At 39.8% G+C, this 24028-nt stretch overlaps 1 protein-coding gene across 1 annotated transcript in view; it reads left to right on the forward strand.

Annotated features, from left to right (window-relative positions):
• The first annotated feature begins 9029 nt into the window (after positions 1-9029).
• LOC114030441 (glycerol-3-phosphate dehydrogenase [NAD(+)], cytoplasmic-like) overlaps positions 9030-24028 on the forward strand; it is a 30842-nt gene continuing 15843 nt past the window's right edge. Inside the window, exons 1-4 of the mRNA XM_027845259.1 lie at positions 9030-9096; positions 10122-10429; positions 13443-13620; positions 21399-21539. Coding sequence (XP_027701060.1) covers positions 10275-10429; positions 13443-13620; positions 21399-21539 — 474 coding nt within the window. The 5' untranslated portion in view covers positions 9030-9096; positions 10122-10274. The remainder of the gene's footprint in view (positions 9097-10121; positions 10430-13442; positions 13621-21398; positions 21540-24028) is intronic.

Raw genomic sequence — 24028 nt, forward strand, 5'->3', positions numbered from 1 at the left:
TCCTGTTCCCTAGTACCGGAATCCTTGCTTTATACCCCAATCTCCCTAGGAAGCAGGGTTACTACTCTTGAATCCCACGCTTTCACATGACTGGATCCTTGATACTGAACCTTCTCAGTGCTGACCCCCCCTCTCCCCCCCCGCTCTGGGCCTCTACTAATTGTCACTTGGATCTCCCCATCTGTTGCCTGCCTCTCTCCTGCTCGGATAGAAACCTGGATCTTAGCCTTGACTCTAATTTTTTGACTAATCATAGTTGTGACCCACTTGTCCTTTTCCCTTATAGAATGAAAGCCCAGTTTTGCCTGTTCTTTAAATATATAAATGCTTGGTTCTTGTGTTTACGATTTCCCCCAAATTCAATAAGTAAGGCATCATGCTAGATGCTGGAGATAAAAGACGAAAAAGAAAAAGAAAACAATTTCAAGGCATTTATATTCTGCTGAAGGTTATGATACATAAACTTAATTAAATATAGCTTTCCTCCAAACAGCTAGGTGAAAAATTACACTGCAAGATAAAGAATTTTGTTTCGGTAGGAGAAAGGAGAGATAATTCTAGGGCAAATGGTCAGTGTCAGTGAGGATAAGCATGGATGGAATATGGTCATAAGTTGGGGGCTTTTGGACAGAATGCCACTGGGCATTTGGGAACTAGAGAAGGAAGAGAGTAATTAGAAGGTGGTATCAGGACACAGAGAGGTCCACCAAAGACAAACTTCTATGTTATCACAATTTAGCAGAAGACCCCGGCTCCTGCTCTCAGGGGAATGCCATGATTATCGCAAGCACTGGTTTTAGTTTCACCACGCATTGTCCACTCTACAGATAGCAACTTCTAATAGGCACAATGGATGGTGGTGTTAGGGAATGTCTTGATGAAAGGGGGATTTAAAAATCTCTGATTAGGTTGTTAAACATTTACCAGCATATCCCTGCAGCTATTACCCAAGGAGTTCTAATTGTCCCTGTTGGAAGTTTTGAAGGGAAATAGAGCTTAGGAGAGAGATGAGTGATGATAACAATAGGTAGTCTGACCTTGATCCTAAAGCCTCTTGATTCTGATTAAAACAAGTTTGTAAACTTTTGTTAACTATGATAAGGAACTGGAAATTGTGCCAGCAAAGGGTAAGGTTCCAGTTTGCTCCCACTTGGTAAGAACAGGAATGCCTCCTTTATCTGTTGCCCGGCTCAAGGTCCTGCAGCCCAGAACTCTATGTAGCTTATTTACCATCATCTCCTGGGCCTCACCGTTGCCTCCTCTCCTGGGACCTCAGGGAATAGTCATGGCATTTGGATTCCCTGTTTCTGGTTTTTCCCCTATTTTTGCTCCACGTTGTTTATCTTGCTTTGCTCTCTACTTGCCTTGTAAAGGAAATATGCCATTCTTGCTCGATCCCCAGCCCAGATTCCAACATAGTAGGACAGAACCATATTTTCTATGGGGGCTGAAAATTCCATTAACGGGTTAAGTTCAGATTAAAAAAAAAAAACACAGCTACAGATTCATCTTCTTCTTACAAATTTCCCTATTTCTGTTGAAGGTACCCCCCCATTCTTCTGGTCACACAAGTTTACAACCTCTGCATTATTCTTCATTTCTTTCCTTTCCTTTCCCCTACACCCATATAATCAGTTGCCGCTCTTGCCATTGATCCCCCTACATCTCCTGCATCTGACCCCTTTTTTCTCCTCATGCAGTTACCACCTTAGCTTAGACCCTTATCACCTCTAGCCTACTTCTGCAATTATCTTCCAGTTGGGCTCCCTGGTTCATATCTCTCATCAGTCCAATCCACCCTCCACACAATGGCCAAAGGGATTTTCCTTAAGCACAGATCTGACCAAGTCACTCTCCTTACTCAATAAACTCCAATGGCTCTCTTTTGTTTAAAGGATTAAATATAAACTGTTTATATGTTGTTATGTATATGTTAAACATTAACTTTTTTCTCTGTTTTTAAGACTTTCACAACCTGGCTCCAACCCATTTTTCTAGCCTAATTATATATTTTTCCCCTTTCCTCACTCTAACTGACCTTTCTGTTTCTCACACCTGACACTCCATTGTTGTTATTCAGTCGTTTCAGTCATGCCCAACTCTTTTGTGACTCCATTTGGTGTTTTCTTGGCAAAGATACTGGAGTGGTTTGCCATTTCTTTCTCTAGCTCATTTTACAGATTAGGAAACTAAGGCAAACAGGGTTAAGTGATCTGCCCAGGGTCACATAGCTAGTAAATTTCTGAATCCGGGTTTGAACTGAAAATGAGTCTTCCTGTCTTCAAGTCCAGTGCTCTATCTACTGTGCCACCTAGCTGCCCAACACTCCATTACTAAACTTGCATTTTTTATTTTTTCATTTATTCTCTCTCTCTCCGTCTCTGTCTCTTTTTCTCTCTCAGTTTCAGAAACCACCTCCCTTGCTCTCAATGAGCTTAATGACAAGGAAATACTCAGATAAACACTAATCAGGTCTACTCATGTAGAGTCAGCCATGCCTGGGGCAACTGCTCAGCCCAAGTTGATTATATATACCTCAGTGAAGCAACTTGGGAAAGGAATGGAAACAGCAGAGCTTTAGCAACTGGCTCTGCAACTACCATACCTAGGTTATGGCTTCTAGCCTAGTGTAGGAGCTTCAGAATGCAGCTTATTCTGACCTCCTGAAGTGCAGCGTGTAGTAGAAGGCACAGAGTTACCCCTTCAAGAGACTGCTGCTCTTGGCAGAAGCTCCTTCCATTACCCCAACAAAGTGCATATCAGCTCTTCATTCTGTGGCTATCTTTGCGTTGAGAAGGGCTTCCCTTGTACTCTGCCTCCTCCATTAATTGATTCAAACTCTTGCCTTCTCTGTTCTCTCATATCACACAGCTGTCCCCATGAATTCTTTTTTTTTTAATTATTTGTTTTTTAGTTTTCAACATTCAACATTCCATAAGCTTTTGAGTTTTAAATTTTCTCCCCCTCCCTCTTCTCCTCCTCTCTCTTCTCCCCACTCCCCCCTCCCCAAGACAGAGGGAAGTCTGATATAGGCTCTACATATACATTCATATTAAACATATTTCACATTAGTCATGCTGTAAAGAAGAATTAGAACCAATGGGAGGAACTACGAGAAAAAAAGACACAAAACAAAACAAAACAAAACAACAAAAAAGAGCAAATAGTATGCTTCAATCTGCATTCAGACTCCATAGTTCTTTCTCTGGATCTCGACAGCATTTTCCATCATGAGACTTTTGGAGATGTCTTAGATCCTTGCATTGCTGAGAAGAGCTGAGTCTAAGCAAGTTAGTCATCACACAATGTAGCTGTTGCTTTGTACAATGTTCTCCTGGTTCTGCTCACTTCACTCAGCATCAGTTCATATAAGTCTTTCCAGGTTTTTCTGAAGTCTGCCTGTTCATCATTTCTTATAGCACAGTAGTATTCCATTACATTCATATATCACATTCACAGTTATGATTACTATCTGTGTCTTTCTCTCCATCCTTTCCCCACCGCCTCCCTCAATCCCGCCTCCCTTCTATTAACCCTCTCCCTTTTCTTCCCCCTTACCCTTCCCTCCCTTCTATCCCCACTCTCTTTTCTTTCCCCTTTTCCCTCCCACTGCCTATAGGGCAAGTTAGATTTCAATATCTAACTGATTATGTTATTCCCTTCTTGAGTCATATCTGATGAGAGTAAAGTTCAAACGATGCTCATCTCCCTCCTTTCTTTCCCTCTTCTGTAATAGGTTTTTGTGCCTTTTCCTGTGATGTAATTTACCCTTGTATGTCTCTTCCTTTCCTTTTCTCTCAGTACATTTTCTTAGTTAGATCAGATTAATCCACTTCCTTGGATCCATTTGACCTACTTCATTAGATTTTTTTTTTATCATTACATCAAAGTCAATTTATACTCACACCCTTTATGTATACCCCTTTAACATGGTGTAATAACAATACAGTTCTCAAGAGTTACAAGTGTCATCTTCCCTTGCAGGGATGTAAACAGTTTGACCTTATTAACAACATATTGTATCTTTCTGTCCCATTTACCTTTTTATGTCTCTCCTTCTGTTGAGTTCTGGTCTTTTTATCAGGAAGGTTTGGAAGTCCCCTATTTTGTTGAATATCCATCTCCTGCCCGGAAAGATCATGCTCATTTTCGATGGTCCCACGAATTCTTATTTTTCCTACCAGACAACAAGACATGACAGTCCCTTCTATTGGTGGTTCCATCATCCTGACACGTTACATTTCAGGTGAAGAATGAGATGATCAGAGCTTAACATATTTCTCTGCAGAGCTCAGGGAAGGTCCTCTATATTCTTTCACTGCACTGGCTTTATGAGAAGAGAACATTTGCTTCACCTTGCTTCAAAACTGAATGTGAAAAGATTTCCCATTATTCAGCAAGTCTCTACTTCCTTGAATTCAAATGTAGCTAATCTGATTACTTAAGAATCCCATCTTTTCTTGTTGAACTTCTATTATTTTATCTTCTTGGCAGTTAGTTCACACACACACTACAAATTATGTCTTGTCTTTTCCATATTCTTAATGAGTTATTTCAGTTTGTCCCCTTGATTAATCACAAAATACAAATGAATAGGTAACAAAATCTGCCTTCTAAAACTTATTAAATTCTCCAGTGTCTTAATTTCATGAGCAATAATGGTCTTCCATACCTACTCTTTTTTATTTAAAATTAGAAATTTAACAAGGATCAGGAGACATGAAATTTCCATATACAAAGAACAGAAAGGGGTTTATATACATTAAGCTGTTCCTGTGTGACCATTTTATGGAGAATTCTGGGAGAAAGGTGCCAGAAAGGAATGCCTGAGGAAGCAGGTTCAAAGTTTTTATGGCATCTTCCATCTTGAACACCATGGATGAGACACTAAGTGGTGCTCAGATATTTTTGTGCCCTGTAGATCTTTTCCTCTGATATTTTTCCACCTGAATTTCCCACAGTGTCTCAGTTCCATAATATCGGTGCTCGTAGATTCTAAGGCAGCATTCGTAAGTCATTATAGAATGTAAGTTATTTATTTGTAGCTTGAAACACATTTTCCTTTGGTTGGAGGCATCATAAATGGTAGCTGGAATCCTGGGACAGCCTACAAAAGCTAAATTAGTGCATCCAAAATAGAAGCTAATTATGAGAAGTGCTACTTCAGCTACGCCATTTTTCTAACATTGTTTCTCTAGAGAAAATGCCTTCTTACAACTATGAAAGTCAGGATCCCATCTCTGAAGGCTCCTCTGATAGCCAGAGTACAGCAGGTGATTTTTATAGGAGACAAATACATAATGGGCATCCATAACTTGCTAACTGGAACACTGCTGCGTTTGCATAGATCTTTCACTTCTCATCTGTTCTGAATTGGGAAACAAAGGTCAGTTTAGAGCAAGGAGGGGAATGGTTCAGAGGAAGCTGGACTTCCTCTGCCTGGTATTTATATGCAAGTTGTTCCTAAGTTAAGGACTACCTATCATGAATTCTGGCTCAAAATTTGCCCCTTTGGTCACTATAGAATTTTCTTTCATGTTCTTCATAACTAATAACAGTTTCTCACAAGGGAGTGGCTTAATTGGTTTCAACTCCTGTTCTGCCACTTATGTCTTGAACCTGGGCAACTTACTCTCAGTGTGTTTATCTGCAAAATGAAGGGGAAGGGTCAAGGTAGTGGTACATGCCTGTAAATCCTAGCTATAAGTGATGCTGAGACTGGAATATCCCTTAAGCTCTGCTGAAGAGACATGAGTTGCAGTGAGCTAATTCAATTGGGCTTCTACATGGTGGTTTAGTATAAACAGAGTGAGCTAGAAGGGAGAAGCATAGGAGAGGGTAGGGTGGTAGGTTGCTAAGGAGGGAGGAGTCAGCCCAGCTTGGAAAATGGAACAGAACAAGGCTCCTGTGATGGGATCAGGCCCACAAGTTATCTCTCTTTTCATTTTAGGCAAAATAGAGGGAGGTCAATCTATAAAAATAAACAAACAAACAAATGAATCTTTTTAAAATGAGAAAGCAGGGAGCAGCTAGGTGGTGCAGTGGATAGAGCTCTAGCCTTGAAGTCAGAAGGACCTGAGTTCAAATCCAGTCTCAGACACATGTCACTAACTGTGTGACCCTAGGCAAGTCACTTAACCCCTACTGCCTCACCAAAGAAAAAAAAAACAAAAACAATAAAATAAAACAAAAAAGTAGGACCAGAGGATATTTAAGATAATCACCAGTTCTAACATTGAGCTACTCTTTTCTGTTTGGTCTCTGAATGAACATATTTGAACACATAAGTAATCAATTAGCCACCAATATTTTTAACATAAGTTGAATCAGTTTCAAAAATCAGGAAGACTACATAAAACAGAAAATATAGCAAATGGGCCAAAGACGATCATGGAGTCACCAGCTATTTCCTTGGCCAGTCTTTGGATTTAATGTTCAGTTTTAGCACAGTTTTATTCTATTGTTTGTATAATTTTACGATTAAAAATGCTAACTCATCAAATCTAAACTCTGCTATATTCCAAAGTGACCTATGTCATCCCTGAGTCCCTTCTAAAAATCTAATTCTTTAGGCATAAAGCATTGCTGGTTCCTCCTTTTCCTCAGCAGAGAGGAAGAGGATGCCTTCTTAAAAATAAAATTTTAAAAATGTCTCATTGTCAGTTAAAGCTTGTCACCTAGGTCTCATAGGGGAGCTCAAGTTTCTTCATTCTTTTTCCTCATAGTGAATTTATAATCTTGCTTCAACTGTTATTACCTAAACCATATATTTATTGTTCATTTGATTTTTTTCTAATCAAGAGTGTTTATGGCTGGTTCAAAATAATTCTTATTCCATAACTGGTAAATCTTTATATACCTATATCTATCTATAGGCATTAATATATGTATATATACATATACATACACATATATATACACACACATACATTTCTCTATATACATATATATGGCTAGCATTAGTATAATATTTTGTAACTATTATTTTATCCTCACAACAACCCTAGGAGGTAAGTGTTAGTGTTATCCTCATGTTACAGATGAGGAAATTGAGGCTTATAGAGTCTAAGTGACTTGCTCAGAGTCACACAGCTAGAAAGTGTCTGAGGCTGGATTTGAATTGAGGTCTTCTCATGGCTAGGCCTTCTACATTTGTCCTTCATGGTCCTAGGGCATCCTGAGGAGTTTGGGGGTGTATGTCTCTTCTTCTACTGCCATCATCTCAAGCCCCTCACTACCAGTCATATCCCCCCATTTAGTTAAGGGCCCAGTGACTAGTACCCCCAATTCCATTTAAACACTTAACATTGGATTGGCTTTTACAAAGGGACATTTACTTCAAAGATACGGCAAGTACAAAAGTACAAACATTTCTCCCAACACATCTCAGATATATTCTCCTCTACTCCAAACTTGGTCCCCCTAAATTCACATGCAGATTTGGCATGCCTGCCAGACAAGCCTATGCCTTAGCTGTCACTGGGCTGAGATCCTGGAGGTCACTACTAAAAGTTACTCCTTGCTTTTCAGAGCATCAATGCTACTCTGGCTGTGAAAACCATATTCCAGAATGACAGGAGGTACCATTCTCCATATACCTAAGGACACTGATGTTACATTGGCCACAAACCTGAGCTCTGGAATGGTGAGATGCCAAGGAGCGCTCCTGACCTTGCAAACTCACAAAGTCATTGACTATTCCCTTCACCAGTTTCCAAGCTCCCCCAAGAGCTTCAAGACAAAGAGATACTAGCTGAAGCTGATGGGCTTATTTTGAATGCCTCTGTAGCCAAGCAGAAGTCTCTTCTCCGATATATGTTTAACCAATTGGAATCATTTAAAGAATGTCTACACATAGCTCCACAGTCTGTCTCTCCAAGGCCCCTTTCATAACATCTCAATTCTTCTGGAAGCAGCTCCCCAGTATCCTCCACTTGGAGACATACTATCTTCTCTCTAGTATCTTCCTTGTGGAGACACCATCTGAGACACTCTGGGAATCACCAAACCCCATCTCTCTCTCTCTCTCTCTCTCTCTCTCTCTCTCTCTCTCACACACACACACACACACACACACACACTGAACACTTGTTGGTAAACCTTTTTCAAGTTGGGGCTTTAGGATGACATTTTGTAACACTTTACTATTCATAGCTAAAAGGACTAAGGAGGATGCTTAAGAGAAAAGAAATAAACTCATAATTCAGATTATTTATGTGAATAAACAGTACATTTATAAGTTTAAATAAATCCATAAGCAAAAAAAAATCTTTATACAAATATCTAAATGATAATCTGTAAGTAATAGTTATAGTGTGGGGGCTTAAGGATAAAAGTACATTGAGAGCCTTCAGTTCTACTCTGCCTCTTAGTGACATCTTAAGAGTCGCTATTAAGATATCAAAGCTCACTCTCCTCAGGTTTGAAGGTTAGAGGTCATCTCCTATACAGCTCCAGGAGCAGGCCACTTCAGGCCACAAAGATCTCTCCTAGAGACAGCAAAAATATTTGGTTACATTAGAGGTGTTCATATGGGTTGATGATCTCAAATGTGTTTCCCATCGTCGAAGGTCTTTAAGCAGAACCAGAGATAGCAATGAAAGGCCGAAGTGAAGCATGCCTATAGGTAAGAATTTTTTTTTAATTGATGGAATCTCAGATGTAGTTATAGGGTATTTGGAATGTAAGTGATTGGAGAATATTGGAGGAACTCATGGCCTCAAATGGGTCAGTCGTGCCTAAAGGATTTCCTTCAAAGGACCTTGAGAAGGAGAAATAAGTAGGAGGAAAATTAGAAGAGAATAGTGTCTTGAAACCCTAGAGAAAAGAGAATATGGAGAAAAGGGTAATTGTCAGAGCCAAAGGCTACAGGAAGAGGTCAAGAAGGATGAGGATTGAAGGCCATTAGATTTGGCAACTAAAAGATCACTGGTAATTGGAGAAAGTAGTTTCAATTGAATAATGAGGTCAGAAGCTTGACTGTAGAGAGTGAAAGAGGAGGAAGTGGAAACATCTATTGTAGGAAGGCATTATCAAGAAGTCTGGCATCAAAATGGAGGAGAGATATAGTACAATAGTCAGGGATGCATCGATCAGGTAAGGGTTTTTGGAGGATGGGGAAGACATTAGGCATGTCTAATCAGTTGTAGAGAAGCAGCCAGTAGACAGGGGAGATTAAAGATTTAGTGAGAATGGGGATGATAAAGGGGCCAATGGGCTAGAGAAGATGGAAAGGAATGGGGTCACTTGTGCATGCAGAAGGGTTTTGCCTTATGTGTGATAGGGGTAAATATGAGATGAGGAGAAGGGGAGAAGAGGTAAGTCTCAGGGTCAGGGCATGGTCTCAAATTTTTCAGTCAAATATGAGGCAAGGTTCTTAGCTGAGGAAGGCGAGCCATGGAAAGTTTGAGGAGGGATGAAAAACTTGAAGGAGCCACTGTGAGTTAATTAGACAGGTATAAAAGGATTGCCTTACAACAGTAAGGACCTCTGGCAAATTACTTAACTACAGTTTTCTCATTTGTTAAAGTTGGGTTGGCCAAAATGGCCTCTGAGGCCCCTTTCAGCACCAAATATATGATACTATGCAAAGTGCTTTGCAATAGAATTGTCAGTAGTAATTATTTTTATGATCATAATCATCCAAGCACGGCATTGTCAGCGTAGGGGTTATCCTTAGCTAAGCAGTAGCCTCCCTCAGAAATCCAGGGCTCTCAGCAAGCAGTACCTCAAAACCAGGGGAGCTAGAAATCCCTAGGCTGGCCTTTAGACTGGCCGACATTCTATCAGGGAAGATAACATGTAATAACATATTAGAAAAGATAATATACAAGAAACACACAAGCAGACAGGAGGTAACCTTGAAAAGGGAAGGCACCGCTCGTGGATCAGGAAGCCCTGCAGAAGGTAGCCCTTGAGCTGTGACTTCAGCAAAGTCAGGGATTCTGCCGGGTGGGAGATGCGGCCGGCCGGACCGCCTTCCAGGGACAGCCAGCAGCCCGTGAGGAATCGTATCTAAGCCCAGCGTGGCTGGACCACGGCATCACAGTCCTCCTTGCCCCTCCCTCAGCAGGTCCTTTACCTACAAAAGGGCTCATTTGGTTTCTCTTCTTTTCTTTCAGTCTCCAGCGGGCTAACACATCGGTGGAGGAAAAGGAGGCAGAAACAGGAACACTCACGGCTTGGGGGCGGACACATTAAGAATCAAACCCTATTGTACTTGCTCTTCCAATTCTCTTCAATCCTGCTTGGGGGGTCCTGTTAGAACTTCAGTCATGGAGGTTCACATAGCGGCTGCAGCCGTAGCATTTGTAAAGCGTGGCTCGCCGCCCCCTGTTGAGTCCTCTACAAAGCCAATTCCTTCATCGGACAGCGCAATTAAATGCCTCCCCGAGGGGCTGCAGGTGTGCATTGTGGGTGCTGGAAACTGGTAAGTAATAGCTCAGCTGGAAATGTTGGGAAGGAGAGGGCTGCCAGTTCTGGAAATCCTTGATTCCTTGATCAACGTGTGTTTTGCAGAGATTGGGACAATTGTACTTGCCCTAGGCTTTGAGGTGTCCCTGGTGTGGGGCTTTTGTTTTCTCATAAGCTCCACGTTTGCACAAGCATCCTATTTCTCATTTTGCCTACACTCCTCAAGGTTATTAATGGTTGTCAAATGTTTACCAACCAATTCTCTGGGGGAAAAAATGTATGTAAGACACATTTTAAAGTTTAATCTGCATTGTTAACATCTTTTCCATCACTTTCTTAAAGAAAACAATAAATCAAATCTTGATTTTGTAGCATTTGCCAATTTCTAAGATATAAATGCTCACACTGAAAATTGAGTGGTAAAAGCTGCCTCTGACTCTATCTAGCACAACCCCTGGTTATGAGTAGGCTAAGCTAAGTTCTGGAACTAGGGGTAGACAAAGGTAGGCTCCTTTCTATACCAGTGACCCTTTTTAGAAAGGCACACATGTTTGATGCCAAAATATTCTTTCTTCCATAGCATGAGGTACTTCATTTTGGGGTCACATGCTTTCTAATGACATCTTTAATCTCCAGTATACTGTATTCATTTGTTCATTAAATTGACATTTATCAAACCAACATCCTTTCTAAAAAATATTGTTTTATTTTATTTTTTGTTCCATTTTAAGTTCTGAACTGTCTTCATCCTTCCCTCCCTATCCCACACTAGAGAAGGCCATCATTTCACCCATCCACCCACCCCACACACATGTATATATGTATATGGATATATACATATATGTGCATACTGTGCATACCATATTGTGCACACTCCTATTTATCAGTTCTTTCTCTGGAGGTGGAAAGCATTTTCCTTCATAGTCCTTTGTAGTTGATTTGAATATTTATAATACACAGAATAGCTTAGTCATTCACAGTTATTCTTCAAACAATATTTCTGCTACTGTATACATTCTCTTGGTTCTGCTCATTTCACTCTTCATTATGTCATGCAAGTCTTTCCATATTTTTCTAAATCAACCTGCTCATCATTTCTTAAAGCACAGTGGTATTCCATCATAATCACATATCACAACTTGTTTAGTCATTTCCCAGTTGATCCCCTCAATTTCCAGTTCTTTTTTAAAAAAATTTTTTTTAAATTTCCAATTCTTTGCCACCAGAAAGAGAGCTATTATAAATATTTTAGAACATATCAGTTATTTTCCTTTTTCCCTGATTCCCTTGGGAAACAGACCTAATAGTGGTATTATTAGGTCAAAGGGTAAACACAATTTTATAACTCTTTGGGCATAATTCTAGTTTGCCCTCCAAAATGGTTGGATCAGTTCATAGTTCTACCAACAGTGCCTAAGTGACACAATTTTTCCGTAACCCCTCTAACATTTGTCATTTCTCCCTTCTATTATTTTAGCCAATCTGATAGGTATGCAATGATGTCTTAAGGTTGTTTTAATTTGAATTCTCTAATCAATAATTATTTAGAACATTTTTTCGTATGACTATAGCTTTGATTTTTTTCATCCAAAAACTGTCTGTGTTGGGCAGAGCCAAGATGGCAGAGAAAAGGCAGGGACTCCTCTGAGCTCTCCCTCAACCCTTCAAAATAACTTTAAATAATGCCTCAAAACAATTTCTGGAGAGGCAGAACCCACAAAAGGACAGAGTGAAACAATTTTCCAGCCTAAGACAACTTAGAAGGTTGGCAGGAAAAGTCTACTGCACCAGGGTAAGAGTGGAGCATAGGTTGTACCCCAGCAAATCAGCAGTAGGCCTTGGGGTGGGGAGGGGTGTGACTGAATCACTGGCAGCAATGGTGGTTTCCAGACCTCTCAACATACAGACAACTCCTGGGATGTCAGCCTGGGTGACTGAGAGAACAGTGGTGCCCTTGAAAGTAAAAAGGGAAATTAGAAAGAAATAAGGGCTTGGGGAAAAAGATAATGGGTTCTGTTGTGGACACATTGAATATAAGATGCATATAGGACATTAGATTCTAGATCTAAAGCAGACCCCTTGGGTGTGGCTTTTTGACTGAGTCCATGTTTTCCAGAATAAATCCTTTTATTAAGGGGATTTGTTCCGTGAAGTTTGGATTCAGTCACTTGAGGACCTAGAGGGCCACATGTCGCCTCAAGGCCTAATGTTCCCTACCTTTGCATTAGACTGTGAATAGGGAAATGATATGGTCACACCTACACTTAAGGAAAATCATTTGGGCAACAGTATAGAAGACAGATAATAAATAATAATAATAGCTAACATTTTACATAGTATTTTGGAGAAGGAAATGGCAAACTGCCCCAGTGTCTTTGCCAAGAAAACCCTAAATGGGGTCACAAAGAGTTGGACGTGACTGAAATAACTAAACAACATAAAGTGTTTACTATGTGTCAAACACTATTCTAAGCGCTTTACAATTATTATCTCATTTGATCTCCATGACAACCCTTGGAGGTAGGTGCTATCACCCCCATTTTACAGATGAGGAAACTGAGATTAAGTGATTTGCCCAAGGTCACACACCTGAGGCCACATTTGAACTCAGGTCTTTCTGATTCCAGATCAACACTCTATCCATTTGTACCACCTAGCTGTCCCAGCAGGATTGGAGCTAGGAGAGACTTGAAGCAAGGAGATCAATTATTAGATCATTTCACTAGTTTAGGAAAGAGGTGATGAGGGCCTGAACTAAAGTAGTGACTGTGTGAAAACATTCTCTATTTAATAAATGTCTTTTGATTTTGATGGAAGTCCTTCCTAGGAAATATGTATACCACATAGCCATGCTACCTTATTCTTGATATGGTAGGTACTTCTTGGGGGTGGTGGGACTTTGGTGATTTCTTATATTCTTAACAGGACAGCTAATCCACAACAAATTAGCCATTGACTGAGCTCATCCTCTCACCTCTAAGATAGCCTTTAATTCTGTGAGACTCACTCACTTCTCTCCTCTTTTGAAGGGGAACCACCATTGCAAGAATCATTGGCAGCAATGTCATGAATTCTAAAACATTTGACAACAAAGTGAAACTCTGGGTATTTGAAGAGATAGTTGATGGAAGGAAACTGTCAGATATCATCAATGAGGAACATGAGAATAAGAAGTACTTGCCAGGATACAAGTTAACTCCTAACGTGGTAAGCAAGATGACCACATCCCCCCACAAGCTCTGAGAGAAACTAGAACTTGAAACCTCATTTAGGGATCTTGAGTGTTTGTAGACAGATCGAGTTCCCATTAGGAAGGAAGGAAACAAGTGTTTATTACGCACATACTATTTATTAGGCACTATGCTAAGCGCTTTACAAATATTTAATCCCTACAACAACTCTTGAAGGCAGAAACTATTATTACTTTCATTTTACAGTTGAGGAAACTGAGGCAAAGAGATACTAAGTGACTTGCCCAGGCTCACCCAACTAGTAAATGTCTCAGGCTGGATTTGAACTCAGGTCATCCTGATTCCAGGCCCAGATCTCTATCCAATGAGCCACCTGACTGCCATTACCATAGGTCCAAGTATATGTGTACACCTTGCTCATCATTTAGAGCAGACTTTTAATTTTAGAACTTAGAAAAAATTGGTAACTATTTCAACATAATTGGTTTAATATAATCTCTTTCCATGCTTCTCTGTATCCATTATATTCAGGGTTCCAGAAACACTCCATTATATTCATGGACTACAATTTATTTAGCCAATCCTTAGTTAATTGGCATCCACTCTGTTTCAAAATGGCTCATCAAAGTTTATCCCAGATTGATTCTTTTGAGTGGATGAACTAGGCCATCTTTTGCCTCAATTCTTACCTAACCTTAGATGGCTCTGGAGGAGAAAATTAGGGTGGTGACTTTGCCCTGCCCTCCCTCACTGAAATCCAATTCAATCGCAAGCCATGGCATCATCTTCCTGATGTCATGGTCCTGTTCGAGAACCAAGGACAAACCACAACCTATGAGTAGTCTGAGCTACCCCAATGGGGACCCAGCTGGACAGTTCCAGTTGGGCAACTCAGCTCCTCTCCTCTCCTCTCCTCTTCCCCCTCTCCCCCCATAGGGTATCATACCCTTACCTGAGAGTGTTCTGCCCAAAAGAAGGTAAATTTTGATGGTTGAAACCTACCAAGTTATCTTGGGGTTTACTGCCTAGATTTCTTTCTTAAAGACCGAGCCTTAAACCCAATTCACTCTGGCTCTCATTGATTGGTCAACAATAGGTCCCTGCCCAAGCAACACTTAATGGTTATTTTTTGGGTCCTGACAGCTCAGAGTGAAAGTAAATAGTAATTGTTTCTCTTTGGCTAGCAACTCTGAGGGTCTTCCTCTCTCGGTCTGATTTTTTTTTTTAATTAAACAGGCCTTCACTTGACTTATTTCTTAAGACAGATAGCTGTAGGCCTACTTCTTAAAGAGGCCTAATCTCTGAATGGGCAGGAAAGACCTTAGCTTAAAAAGGCCAAGGTCTCCCACCGCATCCTAAACCACCTCCAGTTGCCCTATTTATATCTGGCCCTTGGACCTAGATGGCTCTGGAGGAAAAAGTAAGGCTGGTGACTTTGCACAGCCCTTTCTCACTTAAATTCAGTTCAATTTCAAGTCATGGCATCATCTTCCTGATATCATAGTCCTCTTCAACAAACAAAGGACAAACCACAACCTAACCTTAAATCTCTGAATGGGCTTTGCTTCAAACAAACTGAGACCTGGGAAAGACCTTAGCTTAAAAAGGCCAAGGTCTCCCACTGCATCCAGGACCATCTTCAGTTGTCCTGACCCATGTCTTGCCACTGGACTCTGGTGGCCCAGGAGGAGAGAATGAGCCTGATGACTTTGCCCAGCTCTGCCTCACTTAAATCCAATCCACTTGGAAGTGGAGATATCACTCTCCTGGTGTTATTGGTCCTCTTCAGGAAGGAAGAACAAACAATTTTTGCTACTACAAAAAGTGCTGTTAGAGATATTTTGGGAAATTTGGAAACTTCTTATCAATGACCTTGGGGGAAGAGCCAGTTGAGGTGTAATAGAGGAATCTCTGGGTTAAGCAGCATGGACATTTTAGTCCCAGTGAAGACTTTTAAGCAAGGAGATTGGGATGTGTTTGGAGGCAGCCAGGAAAGAACTATGGGATCAAGAGAGGTTGAAAATTAGAGATTTGGGATTGAGGACATAAACAAGTAGAAGGTTTCACCTTTGTGAAAGAGGTCCTGGAATGGGATGCTGAGGGGATTTCAAGTTTGGGGTAGCTTCAGTTTTTTTCACTGAAGTATGAGACCATCCATTGTGGATCAGATTGTCCCTTCTAAAAGTTTGGATTTAGACTTACAATTTATGGAACACTTGAATCAGCAGAAGAAAGATACCTATGAATTTTATTTTATGTATTTAAAAACATTATTCTGAGAAGGGGTCCATAACTTCACCAGAGTGCCAGAGAGGTCCATAACAGAAAGAAGATGAAGCACTCCTGATAAGGTCCAGAGATTAAGGGTGCTGGAACCCCAAAATCACAACACAGGGGTCCTGCCTGAAAAAATTCGACCCAAGCCTTCTTTCAGTCAAAGATATGGTTTATTAAAGATCTGCCATATTGGCCAGGCTCTTAAGGAATCTGAGCACCTGTGAGCTATTGGCTAGATTTTGTGTAAAAATCTGAGCAGCTTAATGGACAAGATGGACCTCATATACAGAAAGACTGTGGGAGGGATCTAGGAGTGGCCAAGTAGTTTTCGGGGAGAGTGAGGTAGTAGAATGCCAGGGATCTGGGCCACATGGCCAAAGGACAAAGGAGCCTAGCTAGAATTAAGGGCGGAGAGTAGCCAGGGGGGCCATAGGGAGGTAAGACAATGGAGGGCTAGGCTAGGTTAAGGATAACAAAGAATTGGGAGGGGGGTAGCCACAATAAAACGCCAGTTGATGGGATTATAGCCTCAGGCAAATGCCAGAGATTGGGCCAAAAGTTCCGAGTTTTTCCTTTCTGGGATCCAGATCCCAACCTCATCATTCCCACTCTGGAATATTGATGATTTAAAGACATCTTATAATAGGTAAACTCTTGAGGTTGAGAACCTGGGTCAAATCCTGTTGCTACTCCTTAATCCTTATGTGCCTTTGGGCAAATCTCTTAACTTCTCTGACTCTATTTTTCCTCATTTATAAAATAAGGGGATTAGACTAGATAGGTTTCAACAGGCTTTCAAAGTGGCCCACAACACAAAAGAGGTTAAGAACACCTGGATTAGTTTAACTTCCTATCAATAGGCATTCCCATGAAACCTATGCGGTATATTATCAAAGAAAATGACAACATTGAAGCTACATAAATGTTGATGTAAATGATGTAAATAAAGCAGGCCTTGGGGCAATTTTATATCTCTTCAACAAAAGAAAGAACAAATCACCAAATGGGTTGTGCAACTAAAAAACAAACAAAAACTAGAAAAGCAATAAAGCAAAACTTCCAAAATTCAAAAACACTAAAATAAAAATACTAAAAATGAATGCAGAGCTTAACAAAATTGAAAAAAAAAACTAAGTTAACTTATTTTTTAAAACAACTACTAACATAGATAATTTGTTAGCTAGTTTGATTTTTAAAATCAGAGATGGGAGGCAGAATATAAGATACAAAGAATAGTAGAAGGCTAGTTTAGATAGGGATAATGGATAGACCACCAGCCTCATTCGGGAAAACCTGGGTTCTAAACCCATTAGTCTGTCTTTTCACACTGACTGGTTTTGTGACCCTGGGAAAGTCATTGAACTTTTCAAGGCCCCAGGCCATTCTCTTAGTTAATAAGGTACAGACCTGATGTTGATCTGTACACCGGAAAAAGGAGTTTTCTCCCTTTGAGTTCCTTATAGGAGGATCTTCCACTCTCTGATTTTTTTTTTTCCTGACTAGGTACAAGAGGTCAATTTTGGCCTCCTTTTTTTACCTAGCCTTAATCACTGAATGGACTTTGCCTCAGACAAACTGAGACCTGGGAAAGACCTTAGCTTAAAAAGGCTTGTACCCAAAAGAAATCAAAGAAAGAGGAAAAGGACCCATATGTACAATGATATCTCCATTATATTTATATACTACAATTTGTTTAGCCGTTCAGCTAGGTGTTGCAATAGATAAAGTACCAGGTCTGGAGTCCAGAAGCTACATACAAATCTGGCCTCAGACACTTACTCTGGGCAAGTCACTTCACTATGTTTGCCTCAATTTCTTCATCTTGAAATGAGCTGGAGAAGGAAGTGGCAAACCACGCCAGTACCTTTACCAAGAAAACCTCAAATGGGGTCACGAAGAGTCGGGACATCCACTTAGAGTTTCTAATTTTTGTCTATCATGACAAGAGCTGCTATAAACACGAAATTGGCAGTTTTAAAGGAAACTGAGAAAAGGCTACTATGGACAGATGCAAAGTGAAGTAAGCAGAACTAGGAGAACAATTTATAAAGAGAAGCAATTTTGAAAGACTTTAGAACTCTGATCAATACAATGAGAAAACACAAGTTCTAAAAAATGATGATGAAACATGCCACTAACCTCCTGATAAGAGAAGCGATGAAATTAAGATGCAGGAAACATAACTTTGCACACTTGGCTAATCTGGGTATTTGTTTCACTGAACTATTTGGCTATGTATCAAAGGCTACATTTTTTTCTTTTTAATTAAAAAACAAGTTAGGTCAAATTGACTTTATTTCCCTTTTTTTTTTTTTGCCTAAACTGGAATGTCAGGGGCTATAGATCTAGTCTATCTAGATTTTAGCTAAGTATTTTATAAAGTCTTTCTTGTTATTTTATGATACTTAGCATACTGCCTGGCATGTAGTAGGCACTTAATAAATGCTTATTAACTAGAAAAGATGGAGAGGTATGGGCTAGAAGATAGTCTATTTAGACTGGATTTAAAACTGATTAAATTGCTGGACCCAAAGAGCCATTAATTATTAATTGTTCAGTGACAATTTGGAAGGAGATTCCAGGGATGTGTACTTGGGCCCTTGCTATTTAACATTTATTTTTCTCAGTAACTTGGGAAAAAGCATATATGGCAGGCTTATGGAATTTATGAATGATACAGCTGAAAGAGTTAAAACATTGAATAATAGCAAGGGTGCCCAAAGATCATGAGAGACTGGACACAGGAGAGAATCAAATAAGATGAAATTTAGTAGGTTCAAATATAAAGTGTATTATCCTAGGTGACACAGTGAATAGACTCTGTGAATTCAAATCCAGGCTTTAGATACTTACTAGTGGTGATCCTGGGCAAGTCACTTACCCCTGTTTGCCTCAGTTTCCTCATCTGTAAAATGAACTAGGGAAGGAAATGGCCAATCACTACAGTATCTTTACCAAGAAAGCCCCAAATGGGGTTATGAAAAATCAAACTCGACTGAAACAACCTAACAACAATAATTGCACAGTAATTTGACTAAAAAAATTGAGGGGTTTTGGTAGTCTACAAAGTCAATATGGGTCAACAGTGTGATGAAATAAAGGCAGCCTATAGTTAAAAAAAAAAATGGGGGCAGCTAGGTGGTGCAGTGGTTAGAGCACTGGCTCTGAAGTCAGAAGGACCTGAGTCCAAATCCGACCTCCCTGCAACACATAACACTTACTAGTTGTGTGGCCCTGGGCAAGTCACTTAATTGCCTAGCAAAACAATACAATACAAAACAAAACAATACAAAACATAAAGGCAGTCTAAAACCTAACTTGACTTCAAGGAACAAAGAAGGAAGTAATTCTGCTGTACTGGGTCCTGGTCACACTCTTCAGTTCTGTTCAGTTCAGGGTGTGGACAACAAATGGTCACCCTGGAGTGGAGGGTGGTTTGGAGAACAAGTTTCTACCTCTACCTTCATGGGAGTAGGTGGAAATTTTTCTCCCTAACCATGCTTGTAGGCAATCACTGGGTCTAACTCAATGCAACACCTTCTCCTGGGGTCTCTGACTCTCCTCTCTTCCATGGCAGATGGAGAAAGACCCCAATTTCCCCTTTTGCAAAACAAACTCTTTTATAGGAGATAGAATTTAGCTCTAGAGGTTTTTAAGACTAGGGAAATGGAGGGGAAGGGACAGCTAGGACTGTTTACAAGTATTATCATATTTAATCCTCATTACAACCCTGAAAGGTAGGTGCTATTATTATTTTCATTTTATAGTTGAGGAAACTGAGAGACACAGAAGTTAACTGATTTGCCTAGGGTCACACAACTAGTAAGTGTTTGAGGTCTGGATTTGAACTCAGGTCTTTCTGACTCCAGGCTTCCTTTCTCTTCAAATTAAGCATCAGAACACAAACCATTAATACAATTAATAAAAGCTCTGAACCCGCAGGCAGTCTTTTGATCACAGAACGGAAATGAGGTTTCCCAAACAAAAAAAAGAAGGAAAGGTTTCCCCTCCTCAGAAAAGAAAAAAAGAAAGAAAAAATGTGAAGTTTCCTAAAGTTAAATTTGGCACAGCCCATTATCCACTGGCTTTCCCCTTTATCCACACTCAATAGCAATTCAGTATACAAGAAAAAATTATTTTATCTTCATCTAGAAAATCATTGTTAAAATATAAACAACCAATAACTAAATTTTAAAAAGCAGCCTTTAAACTTAGTAAAACAGTGCCACCTTGTTGTATGTAGCAATAAAACAAAAAGAGGAGAAACAGAAATTGGCTTCTCCAAATAATTTTAGTTTTACAGTTTAGACTCCAACTAATGCCAGTCTTATAGTTGTTGTTCAGTTGTTTTTCAGTCATGTCTGATTCTTCATGGGGTTTTCTTGGCAAAGATACTGGAGTGGTTGAGGGTGAGGTGACTTGCCCAGGGTCACACAGGTAGTAAGTATCTGAGGCCAGATTTTAACCCAAGAAGATGTCTTTCTGATTCCAGGCCTGGTACTCTATCCATTGTGCCACCTAGCTTCCGGGTCTTAAGAGTTATTACACCTGAAAAGCACCCTTCACTACTTTTTGCTGCTTAGTGTTTCTCCAATCATTCTTTCTCCCATTCTTCTCACATGGTAGTTCAAAAACTTCTGCATTGGCATTACTGTTCTTGGTTCAAACCACACAATAGTTTCACTGCTTCTCAGTTTGAAAAAAGACAACTCCAAGGGACTTTAGAGCTCACCCCCTTTGAAAAAGTAGCCAATCTTTAACAACTGGTTAATAAAGAGCTACTTCCCTTAGTTGAATTAAACAGACAACCCTAATACTCTTCAAGGGTAAGTAAAAGAATCACTTCTCTTGATCTGGTTAACTATAAACTAAGAGATGCTCCATTGATTAACCAAGATAACTTCCTTCTATCTAATCAGAGTTTCCTGGAATCTGAATTCCTTTCTTCACTTGTTTTAGTCTTCTATTACTGAAAACTCATGGGGTCCTTGATTCAAATGATACCAAGAAATTCCAGACTATAATTCAGTTAAAATATTATTTATTATTTCATAAAACAAAAAGAAGCCTTAATGGAGATGCTGTAATGGGCAACTAGGTGGTGCAGTGGATAGAAGACCAGGCCTACAGTCAGGAAGACTCATCTTCCTGAGTTCGAATTCAGCCTCAGACACTTACTAGCTCTGTGACCCTGGGCAAGTCACTTAACCCTGTTTGCCTCAGTTTGCTCAACTGTAAAATGAGCTGGAGAAGGCAATGAAAAACTACTGTAGTATCTTTGCCAAGAACATCCCCAATCAGAACATGACTGAACAACAACAGCAATGGAGATATTTCCCCATAGATCAGAGTCAAAATAAGAATGTTCGTCTCTTGTTTCTTGGCTTATCTTCCATACCTTACAGGAAAAGGTTGCTGATAATCAATCAATAAATATTTATTAAGTGCCTACTGTATGCCAGCACAATTTATAATTATTTGTTATCAGGTGGAATAAATGATGCCTTCTGGTTCTAGGTGGCTGTTCCAGATTTGATGAAAGCAGTAGACAATGCTGACATCCTCCTGTTCATCTTACCCCATGAATTCATCCAGAAAATCTGCTGTGAGATAGCAGGTCATTTGAAGCCTGGGGCATTTGGAATCTCCCTCATCAAGGTACAGGTTAAGTCACAATCCTCACCTAATTTGATAAGGTCTATATTTGGTGTGGGGTGGTAACAAAGATTAGCCCTTCAAAATCCAACATCCTTTTCTTTGAGCTCCAGACTCCAGACTAGAGATCCTCAATCAAACCTCTAATTCACAGGCTTTGTGTTGACAAACTCTTGAAACTTTCTGTGAGATTGGGAGTTCAAAGAGAAATGAAGATAGATTATTTTCTCTATAAAGAGATGATGCTGGAGACCAGCTAAAGTAGCATTATGAATGCGCAAGTTCTATGGTCTCTTCCAGCCTTTGGCAGGTATATGTAGGCATATTGCCGTGGCCTTTTTTTTTTTTTAAACAGCTCACTACAATTCTTTATTTCCACATCTATAAGTACAGGATGTTTCACAGCTAGAGTTCAAACTTGAGGTAATGTCTTAATTACCTGGATAATCTTCAACATTATGTGGAAGTGTTTATCTAATGTTTTTCTTTTTTTTTTCTTGATAATTAATTAATTTGTTTTTAGTTTTCAATATTACTTCCGTAAGATTTTGAGTTTTAAATTTTCTCCCCCTCCCACCACTCTCTCCCCACAAGACAGCATGGAATCTGATATAGGCTCTACTTATACATACATATTAAGCATATTTTCTCGTTAGTCATTATGTAAAGAACAATTAGAACTAATGGGAGAAACCCTAAGAATGAAGCAATAGAATAAAACAACAAAGGAAAGTGAGAGCAATTTGTATGCTTCCACCTGCATTCAGACTCCATAGTTCTTTCTCTGGATGTGGATAGCAATGTCCATCATAAGTCTTTTGGAGTTGTCTTAGATTCTTGCATTGCTGTGAAGAGCCAAGCCTATCAAAGTGAGTCATTGCACAATGTTGCTGTTACTGTGTACAATGTTCTCCTGGTTCTGCTCATTTCACTCTGCATCAGTTCATGTAAGTCTTGCCAAGTTTTTTTGAAGTCTGCCTGCTCATCATTTCTTATAGCACAATAGTATTCCATTTTACATTCATATACCACAACTTGTTCAGCCATTCCCCAATTGTTGGGCATCCTCTCAATTTCCAATTCTTTGCCACCACAAAAAGAGCTGCTATAAACATTTTTGTACATGTGGGTCCTTTTTCCATTTGTATGATCTATTGCTGGGTCAAAAGGTATGCACATTTTTATAGCCCTTTGGGCATAGTTCCAAATTGCTCTCCAGAATGGTTGGATCATTTCACAATTCCACCAACAATGTATTAGTGTTTCAATTTTCCCACGTCTTCTCCAACATTTATCATTTTCCTGTTTTGTTATGCTAGCCAGTCTCATAGGTGTTATGTGGTACCTCAGAGTTGTTTTGATTTGCAACTCTCTAAACAGAGCATTTTTTCATATGACTATAGATGGTTTTAATCTCTTCATCTGAGAACTGCCTGTTCATATCCTTTGACCATCAGAAACACTTTAATAACTAGTTTAACATATTCTCAGAGCATAGTCCTATGAAGTACAAAAACCAGTGGGCCTTGAACAGCAGCCTTCGTAGCCTTGTATAAGTCTTAGTTACATAGGCGTGATGGGCACAATTTTACAGAGGGCAGAAGGGGAAGGTAAAGATTTACACATCAAAGAACAGGTAGCAGAAGGGGAAAAAGATCTATGTATTTCAAAATAATAAACTGGCCCTTAAACTCTAGGAATATAGCTAGAAATTTGCAGACTGACCATCAACATTGGGGTATACCTAGTTACTTGACTTGCTCATCTTAAATAAATCTATTTACTTATTTATTTAAAGCTGAGCCTGAAATACTCTTCTCGCTAACTAGTTAATCACTGGAGCCAAAGTTTTATGTCAGCAAAATTCTGCAAGTTCTAGCTAGTTATGTGGCTTACTGTCTTAAGGAAATGGCAGTAGTAAAGTCAATACAGAAAAAATTCTCTTATGACAGAAGAGAGCCCACTGTCACCTACAGCACTATCGACTCCAGGGAGAGTGAACTCAGAAGTTACTCAATTTCATTGGCCCCGCCATATTCAGTGTGGTGGGTCCTCTTCAGCTACCTGGTTGGGTCCTGAAAGTTGCTCCTCAGGACTTTGTAACTGGACTGGATGACAAACTCAGCATGGGATCAATGTCTAGATCTTGGGTGACTTTTTCTCCTGACTTCTTGAAACTCACAAGGTTGTAGTCCTTTCTAATTATATTCACCTAAAACAAAAAAACAAACACACAGGCAAAACCAAGGACATTTTCACAGGCCACATGTCTGCTTCAGATGGGGACAGCCCAAGGCCCCTTCCCTCACAGTATTGCTTCTTATCAGAATGCTGCCAACCTGAAAGAAGTCAAACTAAGAGAAAAAAGAAAGCATCAGTTAGTGCCTTCTGAACATGCCCCATTTCTGGCTATGCAACTACAGCCAATTCATGAGGCTCCTTCCTATTAACTGTGTGGTTAATAGACCAGAACCAGTTATAGAATGTCTGTG

The sequence above is a fragment of the Vombatus ursinus genome, unplaced genomic scaffold (genome assembly GCF_900497805.2).
Source record: "Vombatus ursinus unplaced genomic scaffold, bare-nosed wombat genome assembly UNPS02014959.1, whole genome shotgun sequence".
Taxonomy (NCBI): Eukaryota; Metazoa; Chordata; class Mammalia; order Diprotodontia; family Vombatidae; genus Vombatus; species Vombatus ursinus.